At 33.6% G+C, this 22,916-nt stretch overlaps 2 protein-coding genes across 3 annotated transcripts; one reads left to right on the forward strand and one right to left on the reverse strand.

Moving 5' to 3' along the window:
- The first annotated feature begins 296 nt into the window (after window positions 1-296).
- LOC134718694 (sulfotransferase 1 family member D1-like) lies at window positions 297-9,184 on the forward strand. 2 transcript variants are annotated; one of them, XM_063581357.1, is made up of 7 exons: window positions 353-419; window positions 2,153-2,239; window positions 3,276-3,450; window positions 4,407-4,727; window positions 5,535-5,638; window positions 6,206-6,380; window positions 8,518-9,184. In XM_063581357.1, the coding sequence occupies exons 3-7, from the start codon at window positions 3,276-3,278 to the stop codon at window positions 8,667-8,669; spliced, it is 927 nt and encodes a 308-aa protein (XP_063437427.1). In that variant the 5' UTR covers window positions 353-419; window positions 2,153-2,239; the 3' UTR covers window positions 8,670-9,184. The 2 variants fall into 2 exon arrangements, with proteins under 2 accessions (XP_063437426.1, XP_063437427.1); XM_063581356.1 differs by lacking the exon at window positions 2,153-2,239 and having other exon boundaries at window positions 297-419.
- Window positions 9,185-11,337: 2,153 nt separating this feature from the next.
- On the reverse strand, window positions 11,338-22,671 carry LOC134718695 (S-adenosylmethionine-dependent methyltransferase Rv2258c-like). Its single transcript, XM_063581358.1, has 5 exons — window positions 22,595-22,671; window positions 17,306-17,492; window positions 14,137-14,324; window positions 12,627-12,740; window positions 11,338-11,894 (listed from the first exon to the last, which is right to left on the reverse strand). The coding sequence occupies exons 2-5, from the start codon at window positions 17,470-17,472 to the stop codon at window positions 11,347-11,349; spliced, it is 1,017 nt and encodes a 338-aa protein (XP_063437428.1). The 5' UTR covers window positions 17,473-17,492; window positions 22,595-22,671; the 3' UTR covers window positions 11,338-11,346.
- Window positions 22,672-22,916: the final 245 nt, after the last annotated feature.

Below are 22,916 nucleotides of genomic sequence, written 5' to 3' on the forward strand. Positions count from 1 at the left end.
TTACCGTATATAAATAGTTTTATTTCTTTTGGACTTCTTTTCTCGTAAAATTGGCAATGTTATACTAATTTATTTCGACACAAAAATTAAAGGAACTTTGCAAATAGTCAGTTAAACATTTTTGTGTAAATCGCAAAAGGTTAATTGTTTTTTGACTACCACAAATGTGTGGTAAATTGCATCAAATAAAATGCGAGTAAAAACTTACTGCTGTTACATTGTATAAGGACACCAACACGATTTAACCCTTCAAGAGCCCCATGTATAAGACCGTTCCACTTCAATTTCATCACACGCCAACGACTTTGAATCGATCATGCGCAGCTGCTCTATTTCTATAAAAAGCACACAATAATTTATATTACATTCCACCCATTTGTTTACAACATACAAGTACGTCACCTACAAAAATCAATAAGGTTTGTGTTTTATTCATTTATACCCAAAATAAGATACGATTTACATTATATTTTATGTTACAACATGTACATTATATTCACGTACTATTTATGTATTTGTTTTGTTTACTTCCGCTTCTTAATTATTGATTTGAACGACTTGATTTCATTTGAACGACTTTCCAGATATAGGTGAATGGCCAAAGGGATCGGCATGGAATTTATTTAATTATTAAACACGTGTTTTTAAAATAATTTCAATGAAGCAGCTGTATGAAGTATATATATGTTATAAAAAGAAACACTATTATAGATATAAGAAATTGATACATGTAGGTACTAAATGATAATTTATTACCTATAATGTTCATGAATCTAAAATTATTTCACGTTTATATACATATATATATGTATATATATATATTTATTATAATGACCAATCCCATTTAGTTTCAATATAATTTTTCTGCAATAACAAAATCTACAAAAGGGTTAAATATGTTATATCAGAGTAATACTGGTTCCGAAGGGTGTGAATACAAACTAAATGAACCAACCATGCTTGAACGTTCATATCATATTCGATAGATAATTTATGAAAGAGAGGAGGTGTCTGAAATATAAATAGCAATGAATAGACGACAAATGTTTGTTTACAAACTGTATATTGATAATATACACGGCTATACATATGATACAGGAAGGATACTAAATTGCAGAATTATTCCATGGCTTTGGAGGAATTTCTTATTGAGCGTTTTTTAAATTCCCTCGGAGCTACAATAGTAATCAGTTTGTGAAATCGGTTATGATTTTTCTTTACAAAGCATATGACAGGCGTAATATGAAACAGATAGTAGATGTGGCATATGGCATAGAATGTTTTAATCGTTATCAGGGGCGGATCCAGCCATTTTAAAAATGGGGGGTTTCTAACCAAGGACAAAAGGGGGGGGGGTCAATTACATGTCCCCATTCAAATGCATTGATCTTCCAAAAAAGGGGGGGTTCCAACCCCCGGACCCCCCCTCTGGATCCGCGCCTTGTTATAATAATGAATATAAGGAGCTGTAGGGGTAGCTACAAGACAGCAACCTAACAATTTTACTAAAAAATGACGGAAAATGTTAATTATCTAATCATGCTAATAGGAATTGTAATATTTGGACAATTTATTTATAAAATTATTTAGTTCGAACTTCCAATCAAAAAGGAGGACTGTCTACTTCAACCCGTAATCTGCTATTGTCTCATGTGTCTGGAGGTGAGTGTTTTCGAATTTTAAATGAGCAATTGCTCGCACCGTGTCCCAAGTCAGGAGCCTGTAATTCAGTGGTAGTCGTTTGTTTATGTGTTACATATTTGTTTTTCATTCATTTTTTTTTACATAAATAAGGCCGTTACTGTTCTTGTTTGAATTGTTTTACATTGTCTTATCGGGCCTTTTATAGCTGACTATGCGGTATGGGCTTTGCTCATTGTTGAAGGCCGTACGGTGACCTATAGTTGTTAATGTCTGTGTCATTTTGGTCTTTTGTTGATAGTTGTCTCATTGGCAATCATACCACATCTTCTTTTTCATATGTAGTTTTGTGAGATAAAGTTCAAAAGAATTCATAATGACTACAATATCAAAGATAATCAGACATACATCCATTTTAGAATTAATAAAGATCGTCACGTCTCTATATAAATACTTATTAAAAGCACATTTAAATACATTCGGTTAAACCATACCATTGACTTATTATTAGGTACGATTAGTCCAAGATTAAACAAGTTCTAGCCGTGGATACCCACTGCATAATCATTATTCTACATTTTACGTAGAATATCAACAGGTATGCAGTTCAACCTAGTGCGTATCTGTTCATGAATAACGATTTCAATAACATTAATATCATTACGTAACAAGTATGTGATAATAGACGCGCGTTTCGTCTACATAAGACTCATCCGTGACGCTCAAATCGAATTATTTATAAAGCCAAACAAGTACAAAGTAGAAGAGCATTAAGGATCCAAAATTCCAAGATTTAGCGACGTATTTCAATCAAATTCCAACCTTCCAATATACACGAAGTTCTAAGGGTTTGTTTGTCCTCTGGGTGTTCAGCGTTCCTTCGTTTATTCGTCTCGGCGTCTGTCCGTCCGTCCGTCTATGCGCATGGTCTTGTAATCGCTCTCGTGTTTTCAAAACCGGCCCGGTTTGCATGCAATCTATATCAAGTTTAATGTTGACTTACGCCGTATAATGACAGCTAATAGGTTTTATCACACAATTGTTATGAAAATAAATGAATTGTGCCTATAAATAACCGCTAATAACCGCAAAATTCTCCTACTCATATGCTGAGGAATGTTAGGTACACAAAATGTCTTGTTTATCCCAGTCCTCACACCACTTCCGTATGATGTTTGGGTGGACATGTCTTAAAATCAGTTGCATATTCTTTTTACATTATGTAGTATGTCAAGAACTTTTAAGACTCAATACAGCAAAGAAAATGGACTATGTCGACGAAAGACAACAACGTGAACAGAATCTCACCACCATTCGACACTCTGCACTCAACAAATAACAAGATTAACATGCTAAAGAATTAAGGAACACGAACCTTCTTGAACGGAGGTGCTCTTAATAGCAATGTCTGCTCCACTAGCGAATTAATTCCACTTTAATAAATATATATTAGACATATGTGTTTTTTTGTTTATTCATTGTCTTTTGTTGAAAAAGCTTAAACAGTATATAGTAAATGCCATTGTGTTTATAACTTCAAAATCAGAAGGATAGATGTATGTATCCTTTAGAAATGTTACAAACTATTTCAACTGTTGAAAGTACATAAATCGTCTTTACTTCTACCATTTCAGATGCCGTTTACATATCTAAAAGGCGAGGGCGGAGACAAATTAAAGGTCAGAGATATAGACGGTGCATATACCTTTCCATGGAACAATCTAAAGAACCATGATGAAGAGTATCGCTCGATACCAAATTGGAAAGCTAGGGATGATGACGTTATGATTTGTGTATATCCAAAATCGGGTAAGACACTTTGAGTCAATAGTGTTGAAAGTGGCCTTTGTTAGTCTAGTATTTTTTTATTTTAGTTTCTTGTGTACAATTTGGAAATTAGTATAGCGTTCATTATCACTGATGAACTAGTATAATTTGTTTAGGGGCCAGCTGATTCCAGAAGGACGCCTCCGGGTGCGGGAATTTCTCGCTACATTGAAGACCTGTTGGTGACCTTCTGCTGTTGTTTTGTTATATGGTCGGGTTGTTGTCTCTTTGACACATTCCCCATTTCCATTCTCAATTTTATTAAACAACATCTAATAAACAACATCTAATAAATCAATCAATCAGTATTATAGATACTAAGTTTTGGAATTTTTGCAATACATGTACATGCATCATATATAACTAAGTCATTTTCTGCACTTCAAAAGGATGGTGAATTAATATATTTGTACTTTCACGGAAACGTGTATCTGTTTTAATACCGAGAAGAAAGTTTTACATAAAACATGTAATACAAATATTGTGTTCCGATTTTCTGATGAAAAAAAAAAAGGAAGAAAAAAGTAAAGAGTTAAACGTAAAACAAGTTTTTTTAAGTTGGTAATTATTTACCACCTGGAGAAAAGACAATGGGACCGTTAAATGTATATCATGTATATAGAGCACTTTATTTGGCAAAACTTTTATATATAGGGCACTGTACTTTTATGAATTTTGGATCTCAATGCTTTTCAACTTTGTACTTTATTTGGCTTTTTTAAACTTTATTTGGATTCGAGATCACTGATGAGTCTTTTGTAGACGAAAAACGCGCGTCTGGCGTATATATAAAATTTAGTCCTGGTATCTTTAATGAGTTTATTTGTTAGATTAGGAAATAAAAGCAATTGTCAAAGAAAATGTGGGATACACAAGAAAAATGAAATTATACAGTCAATTATATTGTTTTCATTGAACCTTTTTCATTCCCTTTACAGGCACTCACTGGGCGTATGAAATCCTTAGTATGCTGCTATCTCAAAAGGCAGAACGTGTAGAGACATATAAACAAGGTGGCATGCTTGACTGTATAAGTCAGGAACAATTTGATAGTATGCCATCCCCACGAGTTCTCAACACACATTCCTTATTTTCTCAACTTCCGGTTGACTTTAGAAACAGGAAGTGTAAAATTGTTCATATCGTTCGGAACCCTAAGGATGTTGCTGTATCATTTTTTCATCATCACACTGGACTAAAAACCTACGAATTTGATGGGAATTGGGAAACTTACCTTCCACGTTTTATGAAAGGAGATGGTGAGTAATATTTTCAATTTTTATGCACCACTTAAGGCCATTATGTTTTCCGGTCCGTCCGTCCGTCCGTCCATAGTTTTAAATGAAGTTGAAATCCAATCAACTTAAAAGTTTAATTTTAAATTAGTATACATGTTCCATATGATTTAACCTGTCTAATTGCATTGTCAAAATAGAGTTTTTATCCCAATTTCACGGTCCACTGAACATGCGAGTATAGCATCCGTGTACTATATTGGACACAGTCATTCTTGTTATTTATAGATGTTTGTTAAAAACTATGTCGATACTGCCATGATATTTTAAATATCTTAGTAGAAATTCAGTTGCAAAGATAAAGTATTTTTCACCATGTTATTAAATTGTTATTATATAGTAAATTGTGTAAAATTAGTTAACATCAATTACAACTCGGGAGTCTGGTGCATCGATGTATCGTTCGTCAAAAGTCGGCCGTTTCTGTACCTTCAAAAACAGCGTATTCACCCGAAGACTGCCGATCGATCGATGTATATGATGATCACTTTGTTGCTTTGTCTGAAATAAATATTTAGTAGGTACTGACATGCTTCAACTATTCATTCTAGTAGTAGATCAGTTGCAGAGACAGAGTATTTTTCATCATATTATCAAACCTATATAGTAAATCATATGATTTCATTGGACATCAGAAAAAACTCCTGATTCCTGTGCATCGATGTGCATGATAAAACCTTGTTTTGTGAGTCTAAAATATATATTTAGTAGATGCAAATGTCTTAATAATTTCTTTTTATGTTGAAAACATTTTCCTTCATATATTTGCAGTTGACGGCAACTCCTGGTTTGACTACACAAATGATTGGGAGAAGACAATAATAGATAATCCAGATTATCCAATTCATATCATGTACTTCGAGGACATGGTTGAGGTTAGTATGGAATAATTATTTGCATTTACTTGTGCGGCTTTCAAATAGGATATACCATGAATTATCAACGATATGGTCATAACTATTAATAAATAAACTGTTTACAAAACTTTGAATTTTTTAAATACTTATGCTTTTATACCTCAGGAATATAAAACCTAAGCTGTATTTGGTAAAACCTTTAAGGAATTTTTGGTCCTCAATGCTCTCCAACTTCGTACTCTTTTTTTTTTATTCAAGCTGCATTGGTGTGTCCTCGTATACGAAACACGCATCTGGCGTAAATAAATACAAAAATTTTAATCCTGGTATCTATGATTATTTTAAATAGCACTTGAAATATTAACGAGGTATAGGATTATTATTTTTCGGAGCGTCGGGATTTGGTCTTTTTTTTTGTGGGAATTCGGTGTTTGCTCTGGGTTCATGAATTAATGATTAAGAACAAAATGTATAGGAACAATTTCAATGGGCCCGTGTAAGTGTTCCAAGGAAAAAACACGACTATTTTAGCCTTCAGAGATATACGATATTTATTGAATTAAGTTATAAGTGTTTTTTTTGTAGAATATCCATGCTGAAATATTCAAACTTGCCAATTTTCTTGAAGTATGTACTCATAGTACATTAGATTTTATCAACAGAGTTGCATCCCTTTGTACGATAGATAAAATGAGAAATGAGAAAGCAAATACTGCCGCGTTAAATTGGAAGGAAGGTAGCGCTGGGGTATATCGCAAAGGTAAGAATAACTTATATACAATTGAGAATGGAAACGGGGAATGTGTGCAACAACCCGACCAAAGAGCAGAACACAGCCCAATGCCATTAATTAATCTTCAACACAGCGATATAATCGCGGACCCGGAGATGTGCCTCATCTGGCACTAACCAAATATGTTTACTAATTATTAGGAAATGGACGTCATGCACGTGTCAAACACAAATTGGGATACAGGTGGTTTTTCAGCTCTTTACCACAGATCGGTATGACGTAATTCTGCAACACATGCCCATGGTGGTGTCAGAATTATGATTTAAAATACCGTCATGAGTCGACGGTGTTACTAATAAATGCAGGAGTAACTGGTCACGTCAACTCACCCCAGAGCAGCTTATTTTATTTATTTTTTTGCGATTGTATATTGGTATCAAGTCGTCGTCGTCGTCGTTGTCGTCGTTCGAAGACATTTGGTTTCCGCACAATAACGTTAGTATAAGTAAATAGAAATATATGAAATTTAAATACAAGGTTTATGACTATAACAGAAACGTTGGGGTTGATTTTGGGAGTTTTGGTCCATCAGTTTAGGAATTGGGGGCCAAAAAATGGCCAAAGCATTTTTCTTGGTTTTCGCACAATAACTGTCGTACAAGTAAAGGGTCCGAAATTAAACTTTGTTTAGTTTCATAAAAAAATGAATTATTGGGTTTTTTTTATATGCCGAATCTGAACATGTACTTATATTTTTTTTATTATGGGCCCAGTTTTCAAGTTGGTCTAAATTGGGGTCGAAAATTAAACTTTGTCTGAATTCAACTAAACATTGAATATATGGGGTTCTTTGCTATGCTGAATCTAACCATGTAATTTTTTTTTATATTTGGGGCCCGTTATCAAATTGATCCGCATTGAGGTCTAAAGGGTCCAAAATTGAACTTTAGTTGATTTCATAAAAAAATGATTTCTCTTGGGTTTCTTTGATATGCTGACTCTAAACATGTATTTATATTTTGGATATTGGACCATAAGAGGTAAATGTCCAATTTTGTTTTGAGTTCTTAGACCACATTCATTCTGTGTCAGAAACCTATACTGTGTTAACAATTTAATCACAATCAAAATTCAGAAATGTATCAAGCTTGAATGTCGTGTACATACTTGCCCGAACTGTTCAGGGTTCGACCTCTGCGGTCATATAAAGCTGCGCCCTGCGGAAAATTTTACTTCTTCATACCAATTCTACAAACTCGTATCCAAATCCATATAACATAAGAAGATGTTGTAAAATTACCAAATATCGAAGATGTAAGCGACAAGTACTGATCGCCGTACAACCTTCACCAATGAGCAAAATCCATACCGCATAACAAGCTACCAAAGCCTCAAACATAGCTAATTGTTTAAACAATGTATACGGGAAAAAAACCAACAGCCTTATTTATGTTCAACACATCAATCGAATAAAACATACATCGAACAGCGCCAACCGCTTCATACAGGTAACATCCAGATTTTTCTCTATCTCTTCGATCTTTGAGACTGAAACGATACCTACATGTTTCGTTTATTGTTTAATCTCGTTTTAATAGTAAAAACATATATTGAAACAATCATACCACAGTTTCATATTTTATATGGCAGATACACTGACAATTATTGTCAACTTAGATCGGAGTTGAATGCACTAACTTTACCACGAGCAGAGTCGTCTGAAGTTGTTAACTGATTTTTAACTATTTTCCGAGTTGTTTTGAAATCAAGAGAATGTGTCTGTTACATGAAGTTTAAAATCGCTGAAATATTCTTATTTCAATTATTATTTACTATAGAAATTTTATGGCGAAATGCATCTATGTTTAAAACTTTAACGAAAACACTCACCAGGGGAATTTATGGCGAAATGCATCGATGTCGAAAACAATAAAATCAAACAATTACGTGTTTGACTTAAAAAGCGTGTTCTTATTTTGATACACATTTTGAGATCAACATCAAAAGATATTCTGAAAAGATTACACTTAAGTGGAATCATTCATTTGTGTTATATTTGATGAATATAGTTATAAATGCATCCAGTAACTCTATAAGTGTTATATAAGCCATTGAACCCTCTTCTATACAATGAACGCTATATTATAGTTTCAATATATTTCAGGAATTGTTGGAGATTGGAAACAAATGTTTAGCGTAACCCAGAACGAAACGTTTGACGAACTATATCATACGCGGATGAATAAATCCAAATTTAATATACGCTTTAGTATACCAGAGAAATTACCAGCCAAAAGCCAATCAGTTTTTCACTAGATACAATAGTTACAATGCAGCCGACTTACTGTTTGTTTGTGAGGGACATCATATCTCAAGCATAGTTTAATGTTTTATGAGGGATTACAATCTAGAGTAAAGCTTTAAATATATAGCAATTTTGGTCATCATAATTACGTTTTCAATTTACTTTCGTGTTGAATATACTGCGGATTCATTTATTTTCGTGTGTAACAATTTTCGTTGATTGAGGAAAAACTTGCATATTCGTTGACATTTGACTTCGTGGTATTTTAATAGTCTGCATTCAAGCAAACAGCAAATTTGTTTTTCGTTAAATATTTAAATTCGTGGTTTTCCTGTACCATGAAATCCATAAAAGTTGGTATTCAACGAATAATCCACAGTAATTTTTAATGTTACGGGTCAACATTGTATAATGCATTTGTGTGTTTGCTTAAGGATTTACTGGGAGATGTCATGTGATTCTACATCCATTTAAATCACGTGGTCCAATATGCTACATTAGTATGAATAAAAGGAATTGCATCTGACCACAAGGACATATACTTATTTGTGTTTATAAACTTGTGTTCTACATGATTTTCATATTTTCCAAATTATGAGTTTGCAGAGTTAAATTAAGTTTGGTTTGTAACAAATGGCATGTTCAGGGGCGGATCTAGCCATTTTTAAAAAGGGGGGTTCCTAACCCAGGACAAAAAAGGGGGGTTCCAACTATATGTCCCAATTCAAATACATTGATCGGCCCCAAAAAAGGGTGAGTTCCAACTCCCGGACCCCCCCCCCCCCCCCTCCCTGGATCCGCCAATGCTGTTTATATGATTCGTAACCTTAAAATAGTAATCAGAAAACCATGTGCATTTATTATCATAATTGAAATTTTTAAGACACATTGTACTATTATTATTATTTAAGATGATATTGTGAACTTTGCCATAGTATGCCTATCTCATATCTTACACTTTTGTAATAAAACAGTGATATACAAGTATATAACTTATACTAGAACACACCTGCGAAATCGTGGGCATTCAGAGCGTAGTTTAAAGTATGAAAGTGTTGTTGGAAGAATTTTGTAAAATATTGAATGACTGGAGAATTTCAGCGGCAAAAGTATCATGAGTCATGGTTATTGGGGACAGGAATAGTTTTTTTTATATCCCTCCTTCTTTATTTCCAATATTCCTTTTTTTGGTTTTCTATCAATTTCAATATGAACATACATGTAGTATGTTATGAACATTCAAGTAAGAAGCCTGTAACAGTGGTTGTTGTTTGTTTATGTGTTACATATTTGTTTTTCGTTCATTTTTTTTTTGTACATAAATACGGCCGCTTGTTTTCTGGTTTGAATTGTTTTACATTGTCAGTTCGGGGCCTTTTAAAGCTGAGTATGCGGTATGGGCTTTGTTCGTATTTGAAGGTCGTACGGTAACCTATAGTTGTTCATATCTGTGTCATATTGGTCTCTTGTGGAGAGTTGTCTCAACATGGCAATCATACCACATCTTCTTTTTTTTGTAATCAATGAATTTTGTAAAAAATTAATGACTGGAGAATTCCAGGAAAGTTATCAAAAGTTCACATGAATATTTTTAGCGCTTATCTGTATATTATGAACATTACTATATAAATATAGTGTATTTACTTTCAATTCGAAGTTTACTAATCGATCCATAGTGGTCATTGATATAGTAAACAGACCCTCTCTATTTAATAAACTCTGTGACTGCAGTGGATATTCAACTTGAAAATGATAGCAGATAGAATTCTGAAAATACACTTTATTCTTTGTATAATGTATGTTCAAAGTATACAGAAAAACGCAAACCGGAAGTCTAATCTGACTTAAAAGTTCGTCCAATGACGGGACTATATCCGGATGCCTTTTTTCTCGTTTTTCTCCAAAAATAACTCAATCTGAATAATCATATGAATGGATGACAAATGGCACTATGCACTGTACATATAGGACACAGAGGCGTGTTGATTAATTTATTGTGGAAAGAAGAGAAGCGACACCCAAAATGAGGTCTTCTCGTTTAATAGTATAGATTATATTTTCAAACTAGTAACGGGAAGGATCTATCTGGGTTATAGGGAGACACATTTTAATATCAATTATACGTTTGTAGTTGACAGTTTTATCCATGCATGTTTTAGCATTCATTGGATGCAGATTTATTTAACGTTTAAATTCCTTAGATTTTGTCGTGTATAGAATTTAATTAGATTATGTTTTCCGCCAAATTGCATCAATACTAAGCTTAATTTTACCTGTATCAGTAGCACTAACTCGGCTGAGTACTAGAATGTCCTACGCAAGTCAAGAGTATACCACGCGTCAAAAACTTATATTCTCCTGAATCAAAAGTCGGTAATACGCAAAACTCTATTTTATTTGTAAGTACTAACATACCGTATAGCGGGTTATTTTCGCGGGTGTAAAATTTCGTGATTTTCATTGAACAAGGTATACGAAATATTTTGGCGGTTATTATTTTGGCGGATTAAAAACTTTTATGAATACCTTTGTATGTACACCTTTAATTTGGCGGAATTTATTTTGGCGATTTAGTTCTGTCCGCGAAAATAAGTGAAAATTTGCACCCCGCGAAAATAACCCGCTATACGGTATAGCAACCATACATACAATCTATGAAATTACGGATTGTTCTGTTTTAATATTTGTTCATGCCTTTCGAAATTGAATCAGTCCGTTATGTTCGTCACCTAAAATCTTTAAACCTTGCGATTTAATAAATTCCGCTCTATTCTGCATTCCCCATCCGATGCCATTTGCAGCAGCTGGTTCACGTGACATGCTACTAGGGAGACAAATAAATGTACTAAAAACATACAGCATAGCAGAACTTTGATTGCCTTGATTCTTCTTGTGGTCCGAGTTTACGCATGGATCTACCGCAGATACAATACCGTCATCCTTCAAAACACGTTTGATGTCTGAAATACTGAAATTTGGATTTGGAAGGTCATGCAGTACATCAACCAAAGTTATCCAATCGAATTTCTTCGTCCACGATTCGTCTAAATGGTCGTTTTCGACTAAAACGAATTCGACATTTTGTACATTTTCCTTCGCTTTGTTCTCCTTAGCCTTTTCAATTGAATTTCGGTCTATGTCTACGCCGTAGACTTTGGCATTTGGTAAATGTTCAGCTAATTTTATGGTTAAACTGCCGGGTCCACATCCGAAATCCAAAACATTGGTTATAGTATCTTTGTGGGGAAAAAAAAGAAAAAACAACATTAATTTAATAATTACTATACATCGGAACAACACGAAGTACCTTTCAGCATATAACTTTGAAAATTGTACAATTAAAACTACGCTTGCAACGCCGTAAAGATTTTAAATTGTAGCGGTTGGTTGTGTGTCGTGTTTCCGAGTACTTTTGTGTGAAGTATATTCATCCTTCCAACGATTTTGTTTTAAACGTATATCTGTTAAACGTTATTTTCGCTTTGTTTAAGTGCATTTTAATGTTGTTTTCAAACAACTAAAATTGAGAATGGAAATGAATGGGGAAAATGTCAAAGAGACAACAAACCGATCAAAGAGCAGCCAACAGCCGAAGCAAGCAACCAGTCTTCAACGCAGCGAGAAAATCCCGAACTTGGAGTTGGTTCTCAGCTCGATCTAAATTAAAGTGTGTACTAGTTCAGTGAAAATAGACTCTCAAACATATAAACGAGCTTATCTAAAAAAAATAATATACAACACAAACAGATGCTCCTGACTTAGGAGAGGCGCAAAAAAATCTGGCGGAGTTAAACATGTTTTGTGAAATCTCAACCCCCATTATACCTCTAGCCAATATAGGATAAAGCAACACATATCAATATGCACAGTTAAATTCAGTATTAAAAAATTCAAGAAATACATTGTTGTCGATTCAGCCTTATTCCATAAAAAGGAAAACAACACGACTTTGGTCTAATCATCCTTACCTGTGTCCTTGTGTCCAACCGGAAATAAGTTTTCATTGATCCATTTACTATCACATGACTTCTTGTCATGGTCCAACCACATCAACGTATCAAACTGGTTACTATAATCATATCCTGAAATCATATTTTATGAATTATGTGATAACGTATTACACAAAAATTTAAAATAGATATAGGAAGATGTGGTGTGAGTGCCAATGAGACAACTCTCCATCCAAATAACAATTTCAAAATTAAACCATTATAGGTTAAAGTACGGCATTCAACATTATTAACTTGTATACGTTGTGAAGGGTATGGAGAGTTGTCTCATTGGCGCTCATACAACATTTTCTAATTTATTTGCCTTTTATACATTATGTGCAGCTACAACTATAAGTATATTATTGGTAAATAAAAGATAAGTTGATAGAGACTAATAACCAGTAGCGAATCCAGAAATTTTCATAAGTGGGGGCCCACTGACTGACCTTAGAGGGGCCCGTTCCAGTCGCGCGTCAGTGATTCCCTATATAAGCAACTAAATTTTTCCCAAAAAGGGGGGGGCCGAGCCCCCTGCCCCCCCCATAATCCGCCTCTGATTACAAAATTAAGAATCGGTGGTCTTACAATCGGAAAGTTGGCAACAAAAAATAGCCAGTAAGCTAACAATCAAGAAGACAGCAAATATTGATTGAAGGTCGGTTAGCCATATGATATATAAAAAAAAAAAAAAAGATCAATAAACTATCAATAAGTTGTAAGCGACCAATAAGAATCAGCTAGCTAACGATTAGGTAGTTAGCAACCAATAAGGATCAGTTAACTTATTATCAGGACGTTAGCGATCATACCGGACCAGAAAGCTAACGATCATTTAGTAAGGGACAATTGAGAATCAGTTAGCTAACGTTAACAATCAATGAATTTCGATAAGCTTATGATCAGGTAGTTAGCAATGAATTAGGAACAGTAAGCTTATAATCAGGAAGTTAGCAATGAATTAGGAACAGTAAGCTTATAATCAGGAAGTTAGCAATGAATTGGGAACAGTAAGCTTATAATCAGAAAGTTAGCAATGAATTGGGAACAGTAAGCTTATGATCCGGTAGTGAGGGTTCATAAGGGATCAGTTAGCTAACGATCATTAAATAATGGACTAATAAGCACCAGATAGCTTTTGATCAGGTAGTTAGCGATCATAACGTACCAGTAAGCTAACGATTATTAAGTTAGCGACGAGTAAGGATCAGTAACCCATCAACTGTTTTGAATTAAATGGGCGTACGATCGTTACATTAACAGCAAATAACAAACAGTTTGAAACGCTTTCTGTAAAAGAAAATCCATTATTGATCCTTGTCTATATTTCCTTAAAGAAATTGTTCATTTGGTTAAGATTACGCGATATCAGAAGATGAGGAACATTTCCCAGTATAAAGTTCAGAGAGAGAAAACAGGCATGCATATGGGTTTATCTCAGTGAGATAGTATCCAACATTTTAATTAAAAAGTTGGAGATATAATTTACCTTTCGGTCCGTCCTCTTTAAAACATTCCAATAATGAGGAGGTATTTGCAGCTATAAGAGGTAACACACTGGCGAGACCACTAGATTGTGTATGAGGTTTGCATGCTTCCGGTATAAAATATTTATCATCAGGTGTTATACTAACAAAACCAGCGGCGGACATGCATCCTAACCATTCTCTGACATATCTTGTGGAAAAAAGAGAAAGAACAAATTGGTTTATACGTCTAGCCTTTTCTTAGGCCTCTATTCTACAAGTGCCATCAATTGTGTAAAAAGATTATTAATATATTTATGTAAACTCTTACATCCTTGTCGTGTTACGTGGTTGTCTAAGTAATTCCTCTACTGTATCCATGTATAGCCAGTTTACACTGATGTTTTTAGTTCGAATTACAGAAATACGCAGAAACTTATGCAGATACATTTGTATATGACTAAAAGAGTCACAAAAATTGCTATATTCAGCTAAGTCGAATTAAAAACGGGATGCACATAAGTTGGCGCCTGTTAAATTGTTCATTTATTTGCACTAAGGTAGATTCATGGTATACCGACATCTTGGATTTTACAATCGCAGTACAAAATTGGTCTAGTTAAATGCCCAAATCTGCAAATTTGGCGAAAGATTTGCAATCTAATGGTTAGACTGTTTATGTATATAAAGAAAACTTAATGATTTATTGCATTAAAATTGTTTTTAAAATTATTTTTTTCCACATGAGACAGTCAGAGGAGATAACTCTTTTGGTAAAAAATATACCGGACTAATAGATTTGTTTTTAACTTTTACTTGTAGCAAGAAAACGAGTTCAGTGACACGATTTTTTTCTATTTATTTTCTTGTAGCAAGAAAACGAGTTCAGTGACACGATTTTTTTCTATTTATTTTCTTGAAACGTAGCATAAAACCTATCTTCTCACAATTTATTTCAACAATCTGTCTCATACAATTTTTTTTTATTCACACTTTCATGTGTACTTTCATAAACAATCTAACCAAATTTAGGCAATTTTTAACGACCCAAAGCTTGAAAAATAGCACGGTGACCTATACTTTTTATCATATTTTCGAAAAAAGCATAGTAAAATCTTCATTTTTGCAAAGTATAAGAAAATTCAGAAACCTGTTGTTTAGTGTTGTAGTTCATTGCACGAGTTCATAAGTGTTTCTCATTTTGAGCTCACCAGGCCCGAAGGACCAAGTGAGCTTTTCTCGTCACTTTGCGTCCGTCGTCCGGCGTCGTCTGTTAACTTTTACCAAATCTTCACCTCTGAAACTACTGGGCCAAATTAAACCAAACTTGGCCACAATCATCATTGGGGTATCTAGTTTAAAAAATGTGTGGCGTGACCCGATCAACCAACCAAGATGGCCGCCACGGCTAAAAATATAACATAGGGGGGAAATGCAGCTCTTGGCTTATAACTCAAAAACCAAAGCATTTAGAGCAAATCTTACATGAGGTAGAATTGTTTATTAACTGGTTGTTGGGTTGCTGCCCCTGAATTGGTAATTTTAAGGAAATTTTGCTGTTTTTGATTATTATCTTGAATATTATTATGGATAGAGATAAACTCTATACAGCAATAATGTTCAGCAAAGTAACATTTACAAATAAGTCAACATGACCGAAATGGTCAGTTGACCCCTTTAGGAGTTATTGCCCTTTATAGTCAATTTTTAACCATTTTTCATGAATCTTAGTAATCTTTTACAAAAATCTTCTCCTCTGAAACTACTGGGCCAAATTTAACAAAACTTGGCCACAATTATCTATGGGGTATCAAGTTTCAAAAATGTGTGGCGTGACCCGGCCAACCAACCAAAATGGCCGCCATGACAAAAAATAAAACATAGGGGTAAAATGCAGTTTTTAGCTTTTAACTCAAAAATCAAAGCATTAAGAACAAATCTGACTAGGTAGAATTGTTTATCAGGTCAAGATCTACCTGCCCTGAAATTTTAAGATGAATCGGACAATCCGTTATTGGGTTGCTGCCCCTGAGTTAGTAATTTTAAGAAAATTTTGCTGTTTTTGGTTATTATCTTGAATATTATTATAGATAGAGATAAACTGTAAACAGCAATAATGTTCAGCAAAGTAAGACCTTAAAATAAGTCAGCATAACCAAAATGGTCAGTTGACCCCTTAAGAGGTAATTGCCCATTATAGTCAATGTTTAACCATTTTTCGTAAATCTTAGTTATCTTTACAAAAATCTTCTCCTCTGAAACTACTGGGCTAAATTAATCCAAACTTGGCCACAATCATCTTTGGGGTATGCAGTTTGAAAAATGTGTCCGGTGACCCGGCCATCCAACCAAGATGGCCACCATGGCTAAAAATAGAACATAGGGGTAAAATCGTTTTTGCCTTTAAACATAAAAACCAAAGCATATAGAGCAAATCTGAGGTAAAATTGTTTATCAGGTCCAGATTTATCTGCCCTGAAATTTTCAGATGAATCGGACAACCCGTTGTTGGGTTGCTGACCCTGAATTGTTAGTTTTAAGGACATTTTGCTGTTTTTGGTTATTATCTTGAATATTATTATAGATAGAGATAAAGTGTAAACAGCAATAATGTTCAGCAAAGTAAGATTTACAAATAGGTCAACATGACTGAAATAGTCAATTGAGACCCTAAGGAGTTATTGTCCTTTATAGTAAATTTTTACTAACATTTTCCACTGAAACTACTGGGCCAAGTTCATTATAGATAGAGATAATTGTAAACAGCAAGAATGTTCAGTAAAGTAAAATGTACAAACACATCACCATCACCAAAACACAATTTTGTCATGAATCCATCCTCTTCCTTAATTTTTTAATATTCACAAAGACCAAGGTGAGCTTCTAGTATATATAGATTAGACCATCGGTTTTCATGTTTTAACCTGTTCACCTGGTCATTTTGGGTCTCTTTATAGCTTGCTGTTCGGTGTGACCAAATGCTCCGTTTGGAAGACCGTAATTTTATTGATTTTAATTTGTACATATTGTGACTTGAATGGAAAGTTGTCTCATTGATACTCATTATATCACATCTTATTATTTCTGTGTTCTAGGTATGAAAGCAGATATTGTTATTTTACTTACAAATGTAACCCCCTATGATAAATTTGGAAGCGTTATCAGCACAATATATCTAATTTATAGTCATACCTTTCTTTTAGTTTGCACGATTCAGCGAGCTCTGTTGATGTAACTGGCGAAGTGAATTTATTCAGTGATTCAAACAGTCCTAGTTTATGACCAATTGCTATCTCTAAAGCAATAAAACCATTTGTCACCGTTGCAGAAAATTTTTCAGCATATTTATCAAGTTCCATTATGAGACTTCTATGTAAAACTAAAAAAACAAAGACATTTAATTGAAAAAAATACGCAAGATGAACGAATACTAGTTATATAACGACTTCTGAGCATTGATATTTAAGGACGTCATCACGAGTTACCCGTTACGATATAACTCTCCGGCAGATGACCATAGAAATGTTCCACTAGTAACTACATGTATCACGAACCATTCAACTTTTGCTCGATCTGAAATTACCGAACGATACGTTTTTCCCATAATGTGTATATACACAAGAAACACGACGAGCTCGGCATTTGAGGTAGGATATGTTTTCTCGTCCGTAGTACCAGACTATTATTAATTGTGTCCGTGTTGGTCAGATTTATTTTCTAGGTATATGATATTTTGAATACGGATGTTAGGTGGAATTATTCAAGAAACATTGTTATAATCATATTTTTGAAACTTATATGCAAGTCGAATATTTTTTTTTCGTTCTCTTGTTGTCAGAAAAAGAAAAAAATATTCAAACATTATCAAACATTGCCATTAATTGCCATGTGTACGTGTGCATGATTGAATTGTGTATATACTAGTATACATGTATATTCTAATATATATATTTTTTAATGTATGAATGTATGCATGTACACTGTATGTATATATACATGTATTTTGCTTGAGGGCCTTATTTGAAATTAGACTAGTTCTAATTGAGTTACCCTCTAAAAATATGAATGAATGCTTTATTATATAAAACAAAGAGAATAACAGAGCCAAATTTAATAGTGAACAGAAGAAAAGGGTCTAAAATGATGAACAAAGAAATAAAGACCTCAACAACGTGTTAAAAGATATAAGACACCCAATAAAAAGATTTAAACAATAGCGTACGAGTAGAGAAGTGTACATGTTTATTCCATATTGGTATTATTTTTGTAGGTTTCTCTATACGAATTGGATTTGAATAAAAAAGCATATTCACCTGAGAAAGTGTTATTAACCGCGCTTAACGCCACGCACTTTTACATGCAACGTTACAGTAAAATGGTTCATGTAAAAAATCTTTTTTTACGATCAACGAACGCGTGGTGTTTGAGATAAAGGTAGAAAAATCAAACATAAAAAGCCCCGTTTTGGTACGTTAATTTCTTTCATTCCAAATTGAACGTTTGAACATAAAAACGGGGATAACGTGTATTTGCCAATGGTATCCCCAAGAAATGACGCAAGTTTGTCTGTGCATTTAGTCTTCCATTTAAAAGAATTTGAAACATTGAATGATTGCCTGTTAAAGGGGCACTAGCTAAGATATATATATTAGATTTTCCTGAGTATCAGTGAGATGCTTTCTATTTACTATTTCGTTCTTTAAAATACTACTTGCATGCAATACTATTAAATTCACTCGTGAAAGCTTATGTTCGTTTTTGTCATCTAAATACAGGACACGACATAAAGAGCTATACATGTTACTTTCAAGCACGGTCATCATTACTAACGGTATTCTGACCTCGAGTTGTTTCTATTTTATTTCTTTTTTGAGTCACTGTTCTATAATAAACTTTGACCTGCTCGAAAAGCTAAGGATTGTCTACCCGAAGAATAGTTTCCTTAAATTTGTAATTTACATGTATTTAACCTTTTAACTTTTTTCATTCGAGCGTCACTGATGCTTCTCTTGTAGACTTAACTCGTGTCTGGCGAACATCATTTTAATTCTGGTATCTTTTTATATCTACATGCCAGTAACCTTTATATATAAATTGGTTATTTCGAAAGTGTGTAAAGGTATTCATAAACTTCTGAATTAAGAAATTCTTTGGCAAAACTAAGTTCTGTATACTGTTTGAATTGATTTAAGAAAAATCAGGAAATCCTTAAAATTTGAGATGTTTTATGAGACCATATAAGTCTCTTTATAGGGAAAACGGTACTATTTATTCTGCCATAGGCGACAATACTAACATTTTCTAAATTTACCAGTTTTTATAATAAAAACCTGGATGAAACAGTTATGTGTGGTGTTAGAACTTTATTAGTGTATTCTAAAAATTGAAGCCCAATAGTATGATGACCAATTTCCAACGGAGCTTGTTTATGTTATCCCTGCCCACCGTCATTTTGCACCAAATTTATGAAATTTTGGAAGCCTTTTCGAATAATTCTCTAGAAAATATTTCAATAGGTTTTAAAATTTATATCATAAATTTACACACTGCAGTTATTCATAGATAAATAAAAAAATATATTGTACCCTTACATCCAATCACAGCGCTCCTAGTTTGACTTCCTTCACCTGTCTTGGGTACACAAAAGGCCAACCTAATGCTGGGAAAATTAAATACTACCGCTTTCCCTATACTGTGACACAAAGCTATAAAGAATTCTTATGACACCATTAAAGCAATACTGGGTTATCGTGGAAACCTTGACTATAACTAATACTTGTATGTCCCCATTGCTTAAAGAAACATGGATAATTTTATGTCCCCACCCCTAAATGCTGATTTACCTCTTTCTCTACTTCTTTCAGATAAGGCTTAACAAACAACCTGTATCCAACTATATGTTATCTTATCTAAAAAGAATAATAAACATTTCCATTTAAACAGATAAAAATGACAGTTCCATTCAATTTGTATACATTTTATCCAAAATTTACAACATAAGCACAAATTCAAGATTTGTCATACTAATCTCCAGTCCATGCTTTAGTATATGCCATATTGTGGTTCAAAATTTCAGAGCTGGTTAAATAAAATCCATTATTCTGTCTTGAGATGATAAAAACAAGGATATTAGACACTTAAAACATTAAATCTGCAAAATACTCAGCCGTAAAGTTGCCTTTGTTGCCTGTATTAATCTACGAAAAAGCTGAATTATGTCCCTTGGGAGTATTAAATTCCAACAAAAGTCCTTTCAAACCGTACGAAATGGCAAATTATATATGCCTGATATAAAAAAAGATAGAAACTACAAAATGAAGCACTATTGAAATATTTGCTGCATGAATTGCCAACAATGTGAGCAATTTTTATAATAAAAACCTGGATGAAACAGTTATGTGTGGTGTTAGAACTTTATTAGTGTATTCTAAAAATTGAAGCCCAATAGTATGATGACCAATTTCCAACGGAGCTTGTTTATGTTATCCCTGCCCACCGTCATTTTGCACCAAATTTATGAAATTTTGGAAGCCTTTTCGAATAATTCTCTAGAAAATATTTCAATAGGTTTTAAAATTTATATCATAAATTTACACACTGCAGTTATTCATAGATAAATAAAAAAATATATTGTACCCTTACATCCAATCACAGCGCTCCTAGTTTGACTTCCTTCACCTGTCTTGGGTACACAAAAGGCCAACCTAATGCTGGGAAAATTAAATACTACCGCTTTCCCTATAAGAGGTCCCAATCAATTGCATGCCACAGGTTTCACCGCATACAACACCTACATGTACCATGAGAACAAAATATAAAGATATGATAGATAAAATAAATGCATCCAGAATTTTAGATCATTAAGCAAACTGAGTGCATAAATTTATATTGCGATAGGTTTGTGCAATTTGCATAAATCACCCGGTTAGTAGAAATTAGGATTTGCCAAAGAGTTACAATCGGAAATATTATGTATATTCCCAAGTAATAAATAAAATAGTCGAGCTTTAAAATAACTATTCAAATAGAAGCTGTAAATATATACTTTCAACTGACTTTTTCTATTCACAGTCAATTATTTCAATTCATTAGCAAACACAAATTCAGCAACAATCTTTTGGTGACCCGGCAGTCAGCGGTCTTAGGTTCATGTATTGCTTTTCTTTTTTTTTTTAAAGAAAGCAACTTGGTTTTTTTTCTTCTTCAAAATTGATTAAAGTGAAATATATATATATTTATTCCATATATTTGAAAATAGAAAGTAAATGCATTCATTAAACAATATTGACAATTATAATATGCATACATTGAAAGAAAAAACCCGATAAACCATAATAGAAAATTATATACGCGACGATCATTGTTCTACACTGATTCCTGCTTAAATGTAAAACCATGTCACATGACGGTCGCGTGATTTATAAACATAAAATACGGAAGTATGTGATTAAGACCAAATTGGACTGATAATGATTCGGGAAAGGGCACAATGTTTTAGACCTTAAAAAATGGCGGAAATTGCATTGTCTTTTATATATCAAGCAAAAATAACATTTCTGAGCAGAGTTATCCTAATTTGTTCAGTGTAGTCAGATGCACTTCACCATCATGTTATGAACATTAATGTTGATGACGCCACGGCTTTTATTTAGAAATATAAACCCGGAAACTAAATCGGTGCGTCATTTCTGGTCAGCGTCAAAACAACTACATGTATCGTGTGTATAGCCCCCCCCCCCCCCCCCCTATATATATACAAACAAAATCGGGTCAATGTACGACCTATTTATAATTGTATAAACCAATATATTTATAACTATATAACACAATAAGCAAAACGAAATCGTACAGGCCCGTAGCCTGATATTTCCAAGGGGGGGGGGGGGGGGGGGGGGGAGGGGGGGGGTCGTTGGACTCACAAACTCGACCTGAACAGTCACAATTCGAACAGAACATTGTCTTTAACAGTGCTTATTTGTTTTCAAGGGAAGGGGGGTCGTTCGAACCCCCTGAACCCCCTGGCTATGGGTATGTCGTTTAAATATATATACAAAGAAAACTACAGGTCACTGTACGACCTATTTATAACTGTATAACACAATGAACAAAACCAAATCATATTTGACAATACATCTTTATTTGCTTCATCATTTTTGATAAATGATTTGGTTTTTTTTTAAATATATATTATGAAATTGGATTCACCTTAACACTTACACCTCAATCATGTTAATCACAATATTCAGAATTGTTATAAAATATTATATCGTGACGTTGATTTCTTGAAGTTGTGTTAAAAATGTACATTGGACACGGATTTATCTGATAGTACAAATGTAGTATATTCAATCAAAATTATACATTTTAATCGGTAGTTTATGTAAACAATGAAAATCATTTATGTATAATATTGTAAAGAACGTAAAGCATCAAATAAAAACACTAAATTAGCTTAAATGTAGGACTATATTATATACTTACCTTAACGTGAAGAGTTACGGTACGATCTAATTTATAACCTCTTCAGTTAAAATTGTTGATATATTTCAATGGGGCGCCTTAAGGAAGAAACAAGTTGAGATCAGTTAGGATTTCTGTTCATACAGTAAACAAAACTTTTAAAAGTACGTAATAAGAAAAAGTTAAACTCAGTAGGGGTTTGTGAAAAGTGTATGACTGTGTGTATGTAAGTAGGAAAATTGTTAATTTTTTAAAGCTTCCACTTTTCCGAAATGTATCCTAACCATGAAGTAAAAGTTATACACCCAAGGAGTTTTTTTTTTTATCTAGACACGCTGTATTT

Source organism: Mytilus trossulus, chromosome 5 (genome assembly GCF_036588685.1).
Source record: "Mytilus trossulus isolate FHL-02 chromosome 5, PNRI_Mtr1.1.1.hap1, whole genome shotgun sequence".
NCBI lineage: Eukaryota > Metazoa > Mollusca > Bivalvia > Mytilida > Mytilidae > Mytilus > Mytilus trossulus.

Bases quoted from the DNA above. Each gene is read 5' to 3' on its own strand.
- LOC134718694 (XM_063581356.1), top strand. From the start codon at position 3,276: ATGCCGTTTACATATCTAAAAGGCGAGGGCGGAGACAAATTAAAGGTC. The intron at 5,639-6,205 runs GTTAGTATGGAA...TTTTTTTTGTAG, and splicing joins ACTTCGAGGACATGGTTGAG to AATATCCATGCTGAAATATT. The intron at 6,381-8,517 runs GTAAGAATAACT...AATATATTTCAG, and splicing joins CGCTGGGGTATATCGCAAAG to GAATTGTTGGAGATTGGAAA.
- LOC134718695 (XM_063581358.1), bottom strand. From the start codon at position 17,472: ATGGAACTTGATAAATATGCTGAAAAATTTTCTGCAACGGTGACAAAT. The intron at 12,741-14,136 runs GTAAATTATATC...ATATGATTTCAG, and splicing joins TAAAGAGGACGGACCGAAAG to GATATGATTATAGTAACCAG. The intron at 11,895-12,626 runs GTAAGGATGATT...TTCCCCACAAAG, and splicing joins GGTTGGACACAAGGACACAG to ATACTATAACCAATGTTTTG.